Source organism: Poeciliopsis prolifica, unplaced genomic scaffold, assembly GCF_027474105.1.
Source record: "Poeciliopsis prolifica strain line A6 unplaced genomic scaffold, Auburn_PproV2 SCAFFOLD022, whole genome shotgun sequence".
Lineage (NCBI taxonomy): Eukaryota > Metazoa > Chordata > Actinopteri > Cyprinodontiformes > Poeciliidae > Poeciliopsis > Poeciliopsis prolifica.
In genome coordinates this window covers 1,429,450-1,447,857 of record NW_026562397.1, presented here as the reverse complement: position 1 = coordinate 1,447,857, position 18,408 = coordinate 1,429,450, and the positions used below count along the sequence as shown (strand labels likewise).

The 18,408-nt window shown below is 43.9% G+C and overlaps 1 protein-coding gene across 1 annotated transcript; it reads left to right on the top strand.

Annotated features, from left to right (window-relative positions):
• Positions 1-3,314: 3,314 nt before the first annotated feature.
• On the top strand, positions 3,315-18,102 carry LOC129369810 (PHD finger protein 12-like). The gene is given in 16 exon segments (XM_055045450.1): positions 3,315-4,005; positions 4,313-4,494; positions 5,698-5,770; positions 6,256-6,712; positions 10,454-10,574; positions 10,663-10,795; positions 10,881-11,045; positions 12,300-12,336; positions 12,339-12,442; positions 12,808-13,495; positions 14,590-14,691; positions 14,772-14,918; positions 14,999-15,091; positions 15,271-15,353; positions 15,466-15,604; positions 16,860-18,102. Coding segments are annotated over 16 exon segments (3,021 nt in total). The 5' UTR covers positions 3,315-3,939; the 3' UTR covers positions 17,291-18,102.
• Positions 18,103-18,408: the final 306 nt, after the last annotated feature.

The window sequence follows — 18,408 nt, the reverse complement described above, 5'->3', positions numbered from 1 at the left end:
CCTCCGCCCACAATCAGTGGAGGCGGACCCAAGATCCTGGAGAACCCAGTAGGGTCAGGGATATGTCAGCAGACTGGAGTTCTTGATCTGCTCATTGGAGATCTGCTGGAGTTACCAGCTGCAGCTGGAGGTCATTGCAGTTTACAGTTTCTGGCCTGCTGACCCTCTGCATGACCATCTGCACGCTGAGTTTACAGCTGCAGCGCACATGGACGCTCTGATGTCTGGTCTTGTCGTCGGTTGGTGACAATTTAGCTGCTTCTCCTCCGTATCAGTTTCTGCCAAGGCAGCTGGTTGGTTGGGCAGAGTGTGACCCTCTGACCTAGCGTGACCCTCTGACCTGCTGTGAAGGGGAGCAGAGCAGCTTGTTCCAACATCTGTAGTGTGTTTTTATTTTTATTTATTTATTTTACTTTTTGTGTTCGTTTTTTTTTTTTTTTTTTTGCATTATTTATGAACATGTTTTCCTTGTTTTTTAATTGATTACTAATTTGCTTTGGTTGTTGCATTGCATGCTTTTTTTTTTTTTTTTACCTGACATAATTGTCTTCCTCACGTTCCCCTTTTTTCCTCAGGAACCTAACAGCATGCCTGAAGCTTTGATTTTTAATAGATCATGTTTGAAGGAATTGTTCAGATATAATATTGTGTATTGTCTCTCCCCTGCCTTTGCCCCGTTAGCCTTAGCTGAGGTCTCTGCCTCTCATATCCACTGCTCACCACGCTGCTTCATTTGTAGTCCTTCTTGTATAATGAATGGCTTTCTGTGACCAACCCATCAGCCACCTGACAGGAACATGCCAGTAACTGCTCCTGTTCAGTGCTTGTCTTTTTCTTCTCACCCCAAAAGCTAGTTTGGGAAATATCAGATTCTTTGTTTGTATTCTTTCAGCATTCCAGTATTTCAGTTTGCTTGATAGTTTTCTTTTCACTGCTGCTGAAAAACCTGGAAAAAAAACCTCTCCTGCTGCAAATTCAAACCAAGCTGAAAATCTTTGCAAGGGGAGACAGAAAAGCATTAAATGTAGAAGCAAACAGCTACACGCCAACATCTCCCTAGAAGATTTGAATGCATATGAAATGGTTGATTCACTGAACGCTCCGGTTCCATCTGGCCTTCATCATCTAACCTCACAGCTGATCAAAGGGCAGTTGTTAGACTCATATCACACCAGACAGGCAGCTTCAGTCAATGGTCACTTGTTTGTAGTATCTCTTGTAGATCCCAAAAATAACCTCAGAGATCACTGGACACTGGAATATTTCTGTCCTGTCTACATCATTTAATATCTTTGATGTTTATTATACAAACGGGTTGTTAATAAATCTTTTCACCAACAGCAATACTCAACATAACCCCATGTTGCATAAAATGTAAGTGTTTATATGTAGACACTGGAAAGCCAGATAGTGGTCAGGGCCAAAAAGGAGAAAAAACAAACTTTTCAACCACTGCCTTTACACATGGCAGATGCGCCAATAAACCGGAGGTCACTATTCACTTAATTCTTCAACTTCAAATTTTACATCAAGAGCAAAACAATTATTAACTTAACGTGTAGATATTTTTTATCTCATACAAGCATTTAGTCAGGAGTCTGTGGGTTTCTCTCTTCTCAGTTCTTAAAGTTTTCCACTAGATGGCGCCACGCAGCTGCAGCCAGACCTGAAGCTGCACAGCTGCTGATCAACCTGTTTGATTCAGTGGTTCAGTGATCAGGAAGGATAAAGAACTCTCATGTAAAATATTTCATAAAATCTATCCTACTAAGGTATATATTCATTCTATGTTCAAGAAAGAATTGAATGTAAATTGTGTGTTTTGTGATTCATAGCCTCAAAATGTTCTCCACTTGTTTTGGTGTTGTCCTTTTGTTAATGCGTCTCGGCAGAATCTCTGAATTTATCCACAACAACGTAGAAACACAATTTATGCTTTTATGAGAAGACGTCATACTTGGCCTCAATGGAAAAAACATGCTGAACAATTCGGACTTTCTCATAAATTCTTTGCTGGTACCAGCTAAAGATCATATTCATTGTTCCAGGTATTTGAAAGGAATCCAAGCTATGCTGCATTTTACAATGAAGGGAAGTTTTCTATCCGGATTATCAAAGACTGAGGAAAAAATAGCTATTAAAACAACTGAATGAACTGTTATGAACTGAAGCCCCTTGGCTGTTTCTTTTTCTTGACTGTTATATATCTGTAATGTTTTTTTCTTGACTACTTTTTCTTAACTTTTACCTTTATTTTTGGTATGCTAGAATTTGCAGCACTTAAAACATGTTCTGACTTGTACATTCTTCTATGTTGTCTCCTAATGTTATAATGTGACTGGTTTTCTCAAGTAATTTGACATTTTTGCCAGCTGCTCCTGAACTAGAGATAATCTCAGAAGTGTATTTGTGTTAAGAAGAAAAAGAACTAGACTGTTTCATAATGATGCAAAGTTCTTTTTTAAAATGAAACTAAAGCTTGCACTTAATTTGAAAATCAAGATCCCAGAGTTTCTCAGAATCCACATCTCTTGATTACCAGGATGAAGTTTCCACAGACAGCGATGGATCGGGATGCCATGTCATCAACAAGCCAAAAGAGCCCCAACCAAGAACCAAGTACACAAAAATGTACATAACAGAAGCCTGACATTTATGTTAGCAACATTATTTTTATTTATCTGACATTATGTTTTTGGGGGGTTTCATTATCATAAAAAATGACGTGAAATAAAGGCTGAAACAGAAACAATGATGTTTCATAATTTTATTAGATGCATGTCTAAGTGTGTTGCCACCTATCAACATCAAATCAGTAAAATGTAGCAACATTCTTAGCATTAAGTATGTTTACTTGAAAAATAATACCATTTTAGTGGGCGCTTGTAATATTTTCTATGCTTAAATACAAATTAAATGGATTATTTGTCTTGTACAGCTGTGGAAATGATTACATTTCTGTTCTAAATGAATAAAAAAAGTAATGATCCAGTTTAAAACTATACAAAGTGATACCTTTACACACAGAAACCCAAGATCTGTAACTCCTAGAATCCGGTTCACGGTGGATGCCTGAAGTACGAGGTGACTTAAAAAAACGATGTTTAAATACTAATACCGCCACTTAACTTATCTAAAAACAACAACTTTAACAGAACAGCGCCAACAAATTACGTCTTCTCAAAAGGAAAGTACTGAAAACACGAGAAGTCTCGTGAACGCAGAGCCACCGCCTGCAACTGCACGCGATACGTATCCTTGAAAACTAGCTGTAGCCTTTTATGGCGCATGCGCGGCCGGCAGTTCGCGGTTGCGCCAACTGGAAGAGGATGTTGCTAGCAGCCAGTGTAGATGCACAGCCTTTTCACAACAATAACATTCACTAAAATTTGCATCTCCACATCCACGAACGGAGGATTCCGCTTTGAAAGCACACCCATATTCGCTCTTTGGATCACAGCCTTAGCACGTCCACATATTTCTAGTTCTGTCTTCTTTTGACAATGGGACTGGATGGGTTTGCAGCTTTACTGGACTGTTTTTTGGCAGAAGCAGAAACAAGAATCTTGGCTTGCCAGCTAGGCCGCAGATGGATTTTGTCGCCATGAGCAAGAGTCGACTGGCGATAAAATATTGGATGTATTCTCTATGTGTTTATATTGTCGCCGCCGCTACGGAGCCGACGCGTTTATAGCACAATTATTTTCCATTTTCGTAGTTTTTGTTAAAGGCAACAACAGAAGCTAGCAAGCCCGCTAGCTTCTCAACCTTGACTGGCTGCCGTCTTGTGTTAGTAGTTAGCTCCGTTGGCTAGCTAGCGATCGCTTGGCCACCAAAGCAGTTGGATTCAAACTTTTTATTGAGGATTTACGTTAAGCGTCTGGTACCACACTGGTACCGGTACCACAGATTTCGCTTGCGAGATCTGCCTCTGGATGAATGTGGGACAAAATGGAGACCCCGACGATTGTGTACGATCTGGATACCTCTGGAGGCTTGATGGAGGTGAGGTTGCTAAGCTAGAAGGCCTCAGTAGAGTTACTTCAATGCATACGCTCGGGTTTCCCCTCTGTAACTCTGCTCTTTTTTTCCTAACAATTGAAACTCGGCAATTCTGTTGTCAAGCGTCATGATCTCCCAGTAAAGTCAGCGCTCTGGTTTGGGAATGGAGGCCAGAAGTTGTGTGGTTGTGGCGCTTCATGAACCGTGTCTGAGGGCGCTCAGCTGCATGCCTTCCCCCCGTTGTGTGCGCAGCAGCCGCGGCTTTCATTAACAACAACTTGTCCTGTTTTTTTGTTTTGTTTTTTTGCAGCAAATCCAAACTCTGTTGGCGCCTCCGAAGTCCGAGGATGTGGAGAAGAGGAGTCGGAAGCTTGTAAGAGACGTTCGGAGGAGCGGCAGGGCCACCAACCACGACACCTGCGACAGCTGCCGGGAGGGGGGAGACCTGCTGTGCTGCGACCACTGTCCGGCTGCGTTCCACTTACAGTGCTGGTAAGAGCCAAGCGAGGGAAGAAGCCACAGCAGTGAGTTCTGGCCCAACGGAGGTCAGCCGGACCGGAAGGTGATGTTAGCCTCACCTCTGGTTTTTGATAGGGGTTTAAAATAAACTACGCAATTTTTTCTCTGTGACCACATTGACAGTTTTTTTTTTTGGTCAAGGCTTTGTTTCTGGCATAGAGCTGATGAATAGAACAGGTCCAGAGTTTCTACTCATGTATCTTCTTTCTTGTAGCTTACTGCTATCTTTTCCTCTTGTTCAGGACTGCGTGTCTCATGCAGGGCTGCGTGTCTCACAACAAGCACAACTTGTTGAATATAACTGTTTAATAGGCATTCAGTGATGACAGCAGAACACTGCAGGTTCTTCTCCCGTCCGACAGGGGGTGGAATTGTCTCCCTCGCTGCTAGCAGTGTAGGCAATGTTGCTAAAAATGGTGTTCACCATTCCTGTGTTTACAATATGGCGACCTCCCTGCTTTTTTCTGGTCAAGCGCCATCTTAGTAATCGGCGTTAAAGTTCGACATGAAGGTTAGAGAGGCAGTAAATGGACGAATACAAACGAACACATTCTCAGATTCAAGGACGGCTTGTTCTTATCCGTCCACTGCTTGTGTCTCCGTGTCAGCCGGTTTTCCGCTCAGGGTGTCTCTCTGCTTGCGTGTTTCGAGCTGAGTCTCGATGTCAGAGCATCTCAGGATTCCGTTTATTGATCTGTGATATGGATGGCGGTGTGTAACCTACAGATGACTAAAGTACCTGCAGTTTGCGCCTGGAAGCGGCATTGCTGGGTACTTCACTGTGCGGTTTGTATTGTAATTCAGTTTTTTGTCCATTAGGTGGAGACAGAGAAGCTACTACCTTTATAGTTATATAAGGCCTTGGAAGAGATTTAGAGGTATTTTCTTCATTTAGACTGAGAATTTATTTTACAATAGACATAGAAATATAAACACAATTACAAAACAACTGAACACACACCAATTAAACACCAACTGAAAACAATGTTATGCCCAAAACCTTAAGTATTGCTTATATTGTTAAAAAAGCTAAGCTATACAATGAAATAATTAGCTTACTAAAAATCAGAAACATATAAATAAACCTCTTTAAATGACAGTAATTAAATCCTTACATTTCATTTGGAAGCACTGAAGAGCTGACCTTTGTTTTTATTTTTCCTTTTTTTACCATAGCAACCCACCGCTTAGTGAAGAAATGCTTCCTCCTGGAGACTGGATGTGTCATCGCTGTAACATGAGAAAAAAGGTGAGTGGTAAGATGTTGGGTTAATTGTGATAACTGACTATCGTTTCTAGTGTCTTTTGCACACCTTGGAGACCTTGTATTGCAGATGCACAATACAAGATGATTCAATGATTAAATCATTGAATCATCTTAATAAAACATGAAATAAAGTTAATAAAACTGTCCATAAGTTTGCAGTTACATCCCTGGGATCAATCATAATCACATATTATTAGCAAGTATCTGCAACTGTATCATTAAATGTTCTTAATTTTCTGCAGCACTAATTTGTACAATGTACAACGAGTGGCTTGATACCTTGTTCATATGACATGCTTCACGTATGAATATCTGTCAGTAACACAGAAACCTATGTGCGGTTAGGGTTGTCTAACTGAACTGGTTCATGAAAATGCATAATGTCTCCAACCTGAAAGCAGCTGTCCAGTCAGTTTTCTCCTGACTGGACCTTTAACTCTCTCCTGGTTTCTTCTTGTTGCTGCCAGAAACGTGAGCAGAAGTCTGAGCAGACTAATGGCTTCCCAGACCGGTCGTCAACCAAGCGTTCCACTTCTCCTACGGGCGAACTGGAGGTGGGCCCCGGCCCGCTGAGGCTCGATGGCCTTCCACCAGGGGCCGGCGCTGCGGGGCCTGGTCTGCGTGTGGCTCAAGTCCGCCTCCTGGACCGTAGGACCAGCAGCAGGCCCAGCAGCCGTCCTGGGACCCCGACATCCAACACGTCCTCCACCCCGACCCCATCAGAGGAGCAGAACGATGGAGAGGAGGAGGCGGCCGACCCCGAGGACGATGTGCAGGCGGTCGAACCCGACGGCGCGGCGCAGTCAGTGCCGGCACCTCGTCTTCTCAAGAGGCCCTTCCAGCTGCTCATTGCAGCAGCCATGGAGAGGAACCCCACACAGTTCCAGCTGCCCAGTGAGCTGACCTGCACCACTGCGCTGCCAGGTCAGTCTGTCACTGAGAGGGACTGAGAGGGATGCAGTACTGCTCTGTTACTTTCTTGGTCTGTTATCGGTCTGGCCCCGTCTGGCACTAGTCTGGTCCAGGCCGGGCGCCAGTTATGGCCTCATCAGTATTATTTTGGCATCGGCCTGGCACTAGTCCCGGTCTTATCCTCGTATGGCCTTGGTCTGGTCCTGACCTGGTTTTGTCCCAATCTTGGTCCATCACAGTCTTGTATCTGATGAGGTCCAGAGTCAGGGAGCTGGTTGTAGGCTTATCTTGGATTGTTTGCTGAATGTTTGTGGCCCCTGAATTTCCATCAAATCAAATTTTATTTGTATAGCACATTTCAGCAGCAAGGCATTTCAAAGTGCTTTACATCATAAACACAAAGTCATGCAACATAGAATAAACAATACATTGTTACATATTATATTTCAAAATAAAGTTCTAAACAGGTGTGTTTTTAGTTGAGATTTAAAGGAAGTCAGGGTTTCTGCTGTTTTACAGTTTTCTGGAAGTTTGTTCCAAATTTTTGGTGCATAGATGCTGAAAGCTGCTTCTCCTCTCTTGGTTCTGGTTCTGGGGATGCAGAGCAGACCAGAACCAGAAGACCTGAGAGTCTGGAAGGTTGATACAACAACAGCAGATCTTTGATGTATTGTGGTGCTAAACCATTCAGTGATTTGTAAACTAACAACAGTATTTTAAAGTCTATTCTTTGAGCTACATGGAGCCAGTGGAGGGACTTTAAAACTGCTGTTATGTCTCTGTCTTCCTGGTTTTAGTGAGAACACGAGCAGCAGCTTCTGGATCAGCTGCAGCTGTTTGATTGATTTGTTGGACAGGCCTGTGAAGACGCTGTTATAATAATCAATGCAACTAAAGATAAACGCATGAATGAGTTTCTCTAGATCTGGCTGAGACATTAGTGCTCTAATCCTGGAGATGTTCTTCAGGTGATAGAAGGCCGACTTTGTAACTGTCTTTATGTGGCTTGCAAGGTTCAAGTCAGAGTCCATCACTACTCCCAGGTTTCAGGCCTGATCGCTAGTTTTTAGTTGTAATAACTGAAGCTGTGCATTGACTTTAGATCGTTCCTCTTTAGGTCCAAAAATAATGACTTCAGTTTTATTTTTGTTCAGCTGGAGAAAGTTTTGGCACATCCACACATTTATCTGTTCTCAACATTTATTCAGTGATTGGATGGTTCAGAGTCACCTGGTGACATCGTAATGTAGAGCTGAGTGTCATCTGCATAGTTATGGTAGCTAATATTATTTCCTTTTATAACCTGAACTAGTGGGAGAATATAAATATTAAATAAGAGGGGTCCTAGGATTGAACCTTGGGGTACCCTACATGTGACCTTTGACCTCTTTGATGAGAAGTTTCCAATTGAAACAAAGAAATCCCTGTTCTTTAAGTAAGATTCAAACCAGTCGAGCACAGAACCAGAGAGTCCAACCCAACTCTCCAGTCGATTCAGTAATATGTCCTGGTCGACAGTGTCAAAAGCTGCACTGAGGTCCAACAGAACCAGCACTGTGGTTCTTCCACAGTCCGTATTTATATGGATATCATTGAATACTTTGACTAGGCCAGTCTCCGTGCTCTGGTGAGCACGAAAACCAGACTGGAAAGAGTCAAAGCAGTTGGTCATCATGAGGATAGGCCTGTCGCGATAAACGATAAATCAATTAATCGCACGATAAATTAAAACTATCGACGTCATTTCAATTATTGTCTATATCGTTCCTTCCTGCCTTTTTCTCTTACTGTTGATACCTTCCCTTCCTTATTTCCTTAGCGTAATGCCCAGCGCGCGCTGCACGATCTTATGTCGCCAATTGTCGACCCATTATCAAAACCTGAAAGACACATTAGCCGACAGAAATCCTCGCTATAACGGTTCGATCGAAACCGTGTTGTGTCCAACAATGGACACAAAATAATAAATCCAGTTCACTAATTTTGAAACCAGGCATTAATCAATTCCTTACTACAATCTACCAGCAATGCATGTAGCTAGTGTCAGTCTGACTGAATGAAAATCATTAGAACCATTTTATGTCACCTTAACGAAGAACAGCTGAAAAGTTACCGGGTTTTCTGGTAAAAATTTCGCTCCAACTCCTCCCCTAGTTATATATATATATATATATATATATATATATATATATATATATATATATATTTTTTTTTTTTTTTTGCACGAATTGTTGAATAAACATTCATGTTGTTTCCGATGTCTGCTGGACTTCGGGTTGCATCGTGTCAGCTGTTCGGGATTCCCTCCGTGTTTCCCCTCAGAAAGCAGGAGGAGAATCCGCGCTTTCTGATTGGCTGCCGGTCACATTCAACAGGCTGTCACTCTCCCAGTCTGGGCAAATACTTGATTTAGATCGGAGCGGCCGCAACGATCTACCGTAACACACAAGGGACAATCTCAGAATGAAGAACGTTCTAAGATTGTCGTTCAGGGTAAAAAAATCCTGTAGTTTGAACTATTGCATCAGGCAGTCGGATTCTTCTCTATTTAAATCTAATGATTACTGAAGGGCAATATAATATACAGACTTCATAATCTGCACTCTTTTGGATGAATGCAGTATTTATTTCCACTTTGGCTTTATGTTGTTTAGTTTTTATTCAAGTACATTTATTGTTAATGGAGACTAAGAATCTATTTTATTCCTGTTTTTGGTTGTTTTATTTATTTTGTGTATCAGTCCCAGTATTAAGTGTCTTTTGAAAGTAAAGTGTTTCTATCTTTGGCAGGAAATTGCATGTATTATTACGTAATTTTCATTAAAACAATGAAAAAAGGTCTTCAAACAATATTACCATTTATCGCATTAATTTTTGAGACAATTTATCGCCCAGCAAAATCTGTTATCGTGACAGGCCTACATGAGGAAACTATTTAATTGTTTACACACAGTTTTTTCAATAATTTTGCTGATGAATGGGAGGTCAGAGGTCGGCCTGTAATTCTGCAGTAATGATTTGTCCAGACTGTTCTTTTTAGCAGAGGCTTGATGACTGTTGTTTTCAAAGCCTGGGGGAAAACACCTGATGTAAGCGATGAGTTACTATTTGGATCAGATCAGTAGCAATAACAGACAGGACTTTCTTAAAGAAATGTGTGTGAAGGACATCCAGACAGCAGGAGCTTGAACTTAATTGACTTATAATTTCTTCTAGGGTTTTATAATTAAGTAGTTGAAAATGGGTCATTTTTCCTGTATTTGTTTTGTTTGAGTACCGCAATGGTTCTGGCTTTAGATTTAGATTCTCTGATTTTTTGAATTTTCTCTGAAAAGAAGCTGGAAAACTTGTTTCAGGCAGCATTAGATTGGATTTCAGGTGGTAACGTCACAGGAGGGTTTGTGATGTCAACTGTTGCATATAAAGTTTGAGCATTGTTGATGTTTTTGTTTATGACATCTGCAAAGAAAGCCTCCCTTGCATGTTTTATTGTTGAGTGATAGTTACATAGTCTTTCTTTATAGATGTCGTGATGAACGTGAAGTTGAGTTTTACGCCATTTTGGTTCTGCTTTGTGACAGATTTGTCTTGCAGATCGAACTGTTTGTGCTTTTCTCCATGGAGATTTCTTCGTTCCAGACACAACCTTTACTTTGTTTTAATGAACAAAGAGCCGAGCTGACAGCAGCTCTGTGGTCTAACTATGTCAGCTCACCAGCCTTCTCAGCTGTTTTGTGTCTTGTGGTTGTTCAGGTAGCAGTAAACGAAGGAGAAAAGAGGAGCTGCTGGGTAAACCATTCAGGAGGCCTCAGCACGAACTGGACCCCAATGGCTTGGTCCCTCTGCCCGTCAAAGTCTGCTTTTCATGCAACAGGTGAGGCACCAGTGTTCACTGCCTGATCAGGCTGGTGTCCGTCCTGGCACATGCTGTGTCCTGATGGACCCGGGTTCTCTCTCCACAGGAGTTGCAGGTTGGCCCCGCTGATCCAGTGTGATTACTGTCCACTTCTTTTCCACATGGACTGCCTGGACCCCCCACTGACAGCTCTGCCTGCTGGCAAGTGGATGTGTCCCAACCACGTTGAGCATCTCGTGGTAGGAGAGAGTGTTCAGAGTTGACCGTTTGAGTCAGCCGGTTGGCGGCCAGCTTCACCTCATCTCATGTGGTGTTTTAATCCAGCTCAACCAGAGGAGCCTCAGCCTGTCCAGTCGCTGCCAGCTCTTTGATCAGTTCCAGGACAGGATCTCCCAGCATGCCGTCCGGTTGAACTTCCTCCGGAGAGTCCATCGGCAGAATGCTCCCAACCGCCGGACTTCCCACCAGCAGAACAAGAAAACCATTAAGGTACGCTCACTGCAGAGAGGAAGTCTTTATGAGCCACATGTTGGATTTTACCTTGGTGTACAATTTATGTTTCTGTTACCATGAAAACGATTAGTTTGAAAACTACATTATGTGAAAGAGTATAGACATCCAGGGCTCTGCTCTGTTATGGTTCAGATATATAATAGAGAAAAGCTTTTGTGTACAACTTGGAGCTGCTGAGTCCTTTTCCATATGGAGTTCCTCAAAGCTCCATACTTGGACTCCTTCTTTTTTTACTTCCTTTAAAATCTGTTCTTCAAAAACATCATCTGAACTTTCACTTTTATGCTGATGATGGTCAGATCAGTTTCATTAAGACAAGTTGACCAATACAGGAGTGCATTGCAGAAGTCGGAGCATGGATGATTTTGAGCTGTTTACTTTCTAATAAGTAAAAAACCGAGGTATTATTTAAACCCAGTGACTGTTCTGAAGTCCAACCAGATCTGGGTTCTTTAATGGACCCAGTCACTCAGACTGCTGCCAGTATGGCTGTTAGACTCAAGAATGATTTTAAATTCACCACACAGATCAGTTCAGTAATCGAGTCCAGCTTTTATATATTAAGCCATTTCTCTCACTTTGACGCGTTTATTACTTCTCAGATTTTTGAGATACATTTTTTGTTTGTACCTGAACTTGAGTTGCTCCAGAATGCTGCTGCTTCCCTTTTCAACTGGTACGAGAAAATGAGAAAGCATCACTCCTGTGATAAAATTACTGCATTGGCTCCTAGTCCGTTTTCAGATTAACTTTAAACTTCTTTTATTTGCTTTATTAATGTCTTCACGGTCTTGTTACTGTCTGACTTTGCCCTTGCACGTCCCATGATGCTCTCTCAGATCAGCAGAGCAGTTCTTGCTAAAGTCGAGCAGGAGGGTGAAAGGTCATGGGGTGTTTTCAGCTGCTGCACCTAAACTTTGGAATGAGTAGCCTTTATAAACCAAACAGGTTGATTCAATGTTATAAACTCTTTCCTTAAATCTTATCTTCTTTCTTTGCTTTTGGACTAAGCTTGAGGTGCTTTGTCTTAATTATTGTTTTATTTTTATGTCTGTTTTACTTCTTTTCGTGCACGTCACTTTGGTTAAGAGTGTTTATTTTTTTAAATGTTTCATGACTAAAACTGTATTGATAATCAGTAAAGTGACCTGCTTTAAGACGAGGGACACAGGCAGACCCTGTTGAGGGCAGGAGACAGGCGGTCCTCTGACAGTCGTTGTTGTTGCCCAGGTGCCAGATGCAATCAAGTCTCAGTACCAGAATCCCCCCCTATGCTGCTTCCTGCTGGGGTGCATCAGGTGGAGTTGGTTTGTAGTGGACTCCCCCATCACCAGCCTGCAAAGCACCTGACCACAGAGCTGGAGCAGGAGGAGGTGGGTACCATGGCCGCCATCTTTCACTGTCCACTCAGTCCTCCAGGAATCAGTCAGTTCCTGGAGGACTGAGAGTGGGATCTTTACTGGGACATTTCCACAGCCGTCACACACTCTGTTAGTATTTTGTCATAAGATTTAGTCTCAGTTTAACTTCAATTTATTCAAAGTCTTAAATGTGGAACATTTATGCCAAAACAGTTGTTTTGACATTTTTATTTTTATTTAAGAAAATAAAATAAAACTGCTTATTGAATAGTGACGACTAATGGAAGATAATGTTGATGAATAAGTCGACACAGAAGGAAATCAGTCACTGTTTGGTTCGCTGAAAACATTTCAACTGTTTGTGCTGCTTCCCACAGTGGCTGCAGGACATCATTGCTCTGCAGTGCAGCATCATGAGACACCTGTCCATCAGCCAAAAGGTCCGCTCGGCCACTCCCACCGACCTCCCACCAGAGTGCGAGAGGAAGAGAACATGTGTTGCATCAGAGGAGACAAAAAGTCAGGCGACTGAAGGAAGAATGTCCCCTGAGCCGCGCTCCAAGCCCTGCGGTGCGCCTGAGCCCCCCCAGGAAGCCCATATAGCCAGGGACGCCTCAGCAGAGCTGGGAGGGTGTAAGTGCAGCATGGCGCCCTGCCCCAAATGTAGGAAACCCAACGGACCCCTGGCAGAGCTCCACCCTCCCAAAGCCAATGGACCCCTAGACTGTAACAGTGCCTCGGACCCCTGCAGGCCGCCGGACCCGCAGCACAGATTAAAGACTCACACGTCATCGGCGGACTCGGCCGTCCCTTCAGGGCTCATGAACCACATAGGAACAGAAACGGTTAAAAAGGATCCAGAGAGCACAACTGAAGCCTGTGCTCAGAACAACTGGCCCCCAGTTTGGCCCCAGAGCAGCCAGCAGAACCACCGGAGCCAGATGGAGCTCCAAGAGTTGTGTTTGAGTAGTGATGAGAAGCCTCCCATCCCCCTCCCAGACGCACTGCCTAAAAGCAGCTACAAGCAGACCTCCAGCAAGCAGGGGCCCGACTCAGCGACTCCAGGTAGACCCGGTCCCCAGCTGGCCACAGACCAAAGGCCCCCACATACTCAGGCGTACTTCACTGCTTCATATCGGAGAAAAACCACAGCTAGGCACCCAGGTGGCTCATTGAACCTGCTGGTATCCATGACGATTGAAGGAAATGAATGAATTTGTCATCAGAGATGCAGGCAGTCGGTATTCTCCACTATGAAGTCTCAACCGTTCAGGCTCCGTTTGTGGAATCTCACTGGACACACACTGTGCGCCTCATTATGTGGGAGCCTTTACACACAACATTATTTTCAATGTGAAAATTTTGTCTATGACTCATATTCTCCAAGGTGATCTACTCAGTTATTGAAGAACTTTGCAGACTTTAGTTCATAAGAGGCTCATAATTTATTGCCATGGCACCAAAGAATATGGAAGGAAGTTTTGACATCAGATCAGTAGTTTTTGTAGACAGCTGACCATTTTTCTCCTCCCATCACTGATAGTGTCATCAGCAGTTGATCAGCTGATCAGCTGGTGCTGGGTTTAACTGTTTTAAACCCATCGCTTGATCTCATTGCTACTTGTGTGTGTTGTTCTGCATGTGTGTGGAACTTCTTGCTGCTTCTTTGTAAGATCTTTGAAATCAAATTAAACTAAGACATTGTCCTCAGCCTGTCATTCAAGATGACCTATTTGTAGATCCGGTCTCATCCACAGAGTCTTGAACACCGACCGTTAGTGGGATGTGTTGACACAGAACCAATTCGGTCGGGTTCCCAGTTGATGGCTGGGATCGGTTTGAGTTGGTCTGGAGTTAATATTAGTTGGTTCTTTGTGCTGATATAGTAACTGTCTCTAACTGCAGCTGGTTGTGAAGACACACCTGATGGACTGACCGCGCCGTCTGCCACAGCATCAGAAGACAGCTAGCTGTCTGACTTTAGCTGTCTAGCTAGCTGATATTATCTGGTTAGCTAGCTGGCATTAGGTGGCTGACATGAGCTGGTTAGTCAGCTGAGAAGGCTATTACCAGACAGCAGTAGGGAGGTATCATGGAGGGAAAGTGAGCAGATAAAGCTGCCCAGTCTGACCAATCAGCTGCTGTGTTCTGTCCTCCAGATGTAAAGGCTGGTCCTGGCCTGATGGACTGCCTCCTGCCCAGTGCCCTGTCCTCCATCAACACCCTGTCCTCTTGCAGAAACAGCGCCAGGGACGTTGGAGGTAAGTTACTCAGGTGACTGTAGCTCATGGTGGTTGCTATGGCGATGGAGGCAGGGCTCTGATTGGCTTTGTGTGTGCAGGCATTGAGCTGGACAAGCTGGATGAAGAAACAATCCGGTTCCTGGCTTACCAAAGGATCCAGCAACTCTTCCCTCCCAAAGCCCTCGGCAGTCCGCCGCTCCTCGCCCCGGGTGTTTCCTCAGACCTCCCTCCACCGCACCATGACAGTAAGAGCGACCAGGTGTCCGCTTCTTTCCGTTTTACTGAGCGGAGGTGGAAGGTTAAAGCTCCGCTGCTGTCTCTGCAGGTCAGAAGGTGCAGGCTCGGGCTGTTTTCTGTCCCCTGGCAGGACGAGGACAGACGGTCAGCATGTGCTACAGGACGCTCTACATCGGATCTGGTAAGAGCTGCATGCTGCTTCCAACCCGTCTGCTGCTTCAGCTGCTGCTGGTTTGGCTTCTTCATGTAGAAAGTAGAGCTGATGGTAAATTTGAAATGAGTGAAATGCCTCTGAAAGGACTGGAAGCGTGAACTGCAGGCTGTACTGCACAGCGATGTGACTGCACTGTTTCCCACCAGGTGCTGACATGGACGTGTGCCTTACCAACTACGGTCACTGTAGCTACATATCGGGGAAACACGCCTGCATCTTCTACGACGAGGTACGGCTGCCGCACGCAGCTCCATGTGCTGCTTCCTGTCCTGCAGCTCCTTCATCAATCTGCTCCCTCTTATATGCGTGTGTGTATCTGTGTATGTTTGTGTGTTCTACAGAACACCAAACACTATGAGCTCCTGAACTACAGTGAACACGGCACCACAGTGGACAACGTCCTGTACTCCTGTGACTTCTCTGAGAAGGCGTTGCCAGCGGCGCCCAGCAGCCTGGTGGCCCGGGTCCAGGGACTCATCCGTAAGCTCGGCACAGCTCCACACACTAGACAATAACACATTAAAACAGGCTTTACACCTTCATTGCTTTTAACATGTCAGTCATGATCAATAAAATGGACATTTTTGGAAAAAAAAAAATCTAAAAAGCCTTTTCATGTCAAAGTGAAAGCTGATTTCTATCGCATGACAACAGATAAAAACACAGACATGATGATGGCAGAGGAACCCAAACCACCAAACCACCAGATCTGGAAGTGCAAAGGGTGCTAACATGCTGACTGTTTTAACACCAAGTACTGCCTGGGAAGTTCAGATGTTGTCACTGGCAAACCTCTGGAGGAGGAGTGTTTCCGTTCAGCTGCAATCATCTCCATCTAACTGGATCGTTGGAACTCTGCTGCCTTACTGCTGTCAGACCTGACAACTGTCTGTCACCATAGCAACGGGCTTCATATCCAGATCTGATCTGTCTAAGAGTCAGCTTGGTTTCATAAAGTCGCAGTAAAGTTGGAGCACCACGTCAGTGAAACATTATTTATTTACACGACCAATTAAGATTGTCGCTTACGATAACACATCCTGTAGTGTGTTACAACTGATCGGGTAGAACGTCGTGGCTGCTCCGATCTAAAACAGTCTATCACTGCAGCATGTGAGGTTTTCCTCGACTGGGAGCGAGAAGGCAGCCTGTTGAATGTGACAGGTAGCCAATTAGAAAGGAGAGGAATCCCAAAAAGCTGACTTGGTGCAACACAAAGTCCAACGACATCGGAGATGATATGTGGAAACAACATTAATGTTCATTCAACATTTCGAAACGACAAGGAGAGAAGTTTTTTCAGCATGCCTCAAAACGACTTCAAATAAAAAATAATGGCGTGGAGTAGAAACTGGATAACTAAGGAAAAGTAGGACAGACAATTGATGGAAGGTAAAATGGGTGTGTATTACATTTTATTAGAGGTTTTTTGCAGTTTGGAAAAGATCTTCTCCAATGACAAGTCAATATTCCATCTTTTACTTTCTTTGGTTGGAATAAAAATGCTTCTAAAACCTCCATGTGGTAAAAGAAGTGAAACTGCAACGGTTCAGATTTTGTGCTCCGCTGCTTTTATTTATTTTTTTCCAGCAGAACAACAGAAGAAGACCCTTGTTGACAGGTTTTTAACGTAGATACTGTGTAGAACATGCGTAGTGTTTCTGCTTTGCTGGTCACCATGATGACGCCTTCCTGCAGCCTGTCAGACCTGCTGTGTGTCATGTGATGTGTGCAGGTCGCAGTAAGAAGAGGGAGGAGGACAGGGTCGTGGGTTTGATGCCGGCGGGCGGCGTGATGAGCAGCCAGTCGCAGGGCGGCGCGGCGGTGGCGGCGTGCAGCTGCAAGGTTAGCGGCTCCAGCCTGATCGGCGGCAGCGGCGCCGGCTGGGAGGGCACCGCCCTGCTCCACCACGGCAGCTACATCAAGCTGGGCTGCCTGCAGTTCGTCTTCAGCATCACCGAGTTTGCCGATGAGGAGCCGCCCGCGGCGCCCCCTGCTGGCTGCACCAGCAGCAACCAGAGCTCTGCTCCTGCCTCCACCTCCACGCCCCCACGGCCCCCACCCAGTACCGCAATGGCGAGCAGCCCCTCCAGCCAGGACGAGGCGGACACAGAGCTGGCCCCCCCCCACCAAGTGCCCGTGCTGCGCTACAACTCTGTCCCATAACCTCCCCCAACGCCCACCGCCTACTTTTATTTGCACCTTCTGTGTCATTATAAGGAGAAAGCTACCCAGCAGGATGGTCAACAGGGAATACTTTATTTTTTTCCATTTCAAATTGTTTATATTTGCATGAACTTGAAGTATTAATGACAATCTCTTCTGTTTGAGAACGACTGACAGTAGCCTTGTTTTCACTTCAGACCGTTAGGACTTTGAGCAAAGATTATTTACTTGAGCTCATTTCTTTTCCATAGTATATATTAGTTATGTATGATGTAACCTTACTGTGTCGGTCAGAACCATTTAGCAGTGACTTTTTTTTTTTTCTCCTAGTATTGAATTCCATGCATTGTAATTTTTTTTGCTGCTTTTGCACCACAGGTAGCTATAAATGTATGTAATCATACAGGCTTACACACTATATGTAAACATACTGTAAATGTAAATAATTCAGTGTTTCTCAGCTGGAGGAACTTTGGATTTCATGTAGATTTACCATTTTTTGGTTTTTAACTGTACAGTTCATGCAATTTGTGATACTGTGTAGAGTACCTGCAGTTTGTGATAAAACTTGTTCTAATCGTGTACCTCTGCTGTAGTCCATCTGTCTATACCATAATGTGTTAGCACTCATTTTAACATCATGTGTTGCTCTGTATATAGGCACTCTTTGTCTGTAGGCTACCTGCTTGTCTGTTAAAACCTGTAAATACAGAAAGATTTTTTAATAACAAACTTTGTTTGAGTGTGACAGCTTATTGTTTTACAGTTAGTTTAAATTTTCCTGGAGATTGGTTGTTCATTTGAGAAATGTCAGCAGCAACGAGGCTGCAAAAAAACTAAAAATTAAAACCGCTAAATGGGTATAGGGGATGTAGGCTAAAACTAAGGTAGACGCACCTTCAGTCGCTACCGCTAAAGCTAACTCGCTGTTAGCTGTTTACAGCATCACATTACGTCACACCGTACAAGCTTTTCAATGTCAAATCTCATGCAGACAGAAACCGTCAAAGGAAACGGAAATATCTGCTGAACACCTCAGACTTCAACACTCTAATTGTAAACAAAGTCAAAATGTCCAATTCTATCCTAGTTGCAGTAATGCAGTAAATGTTAAGTTA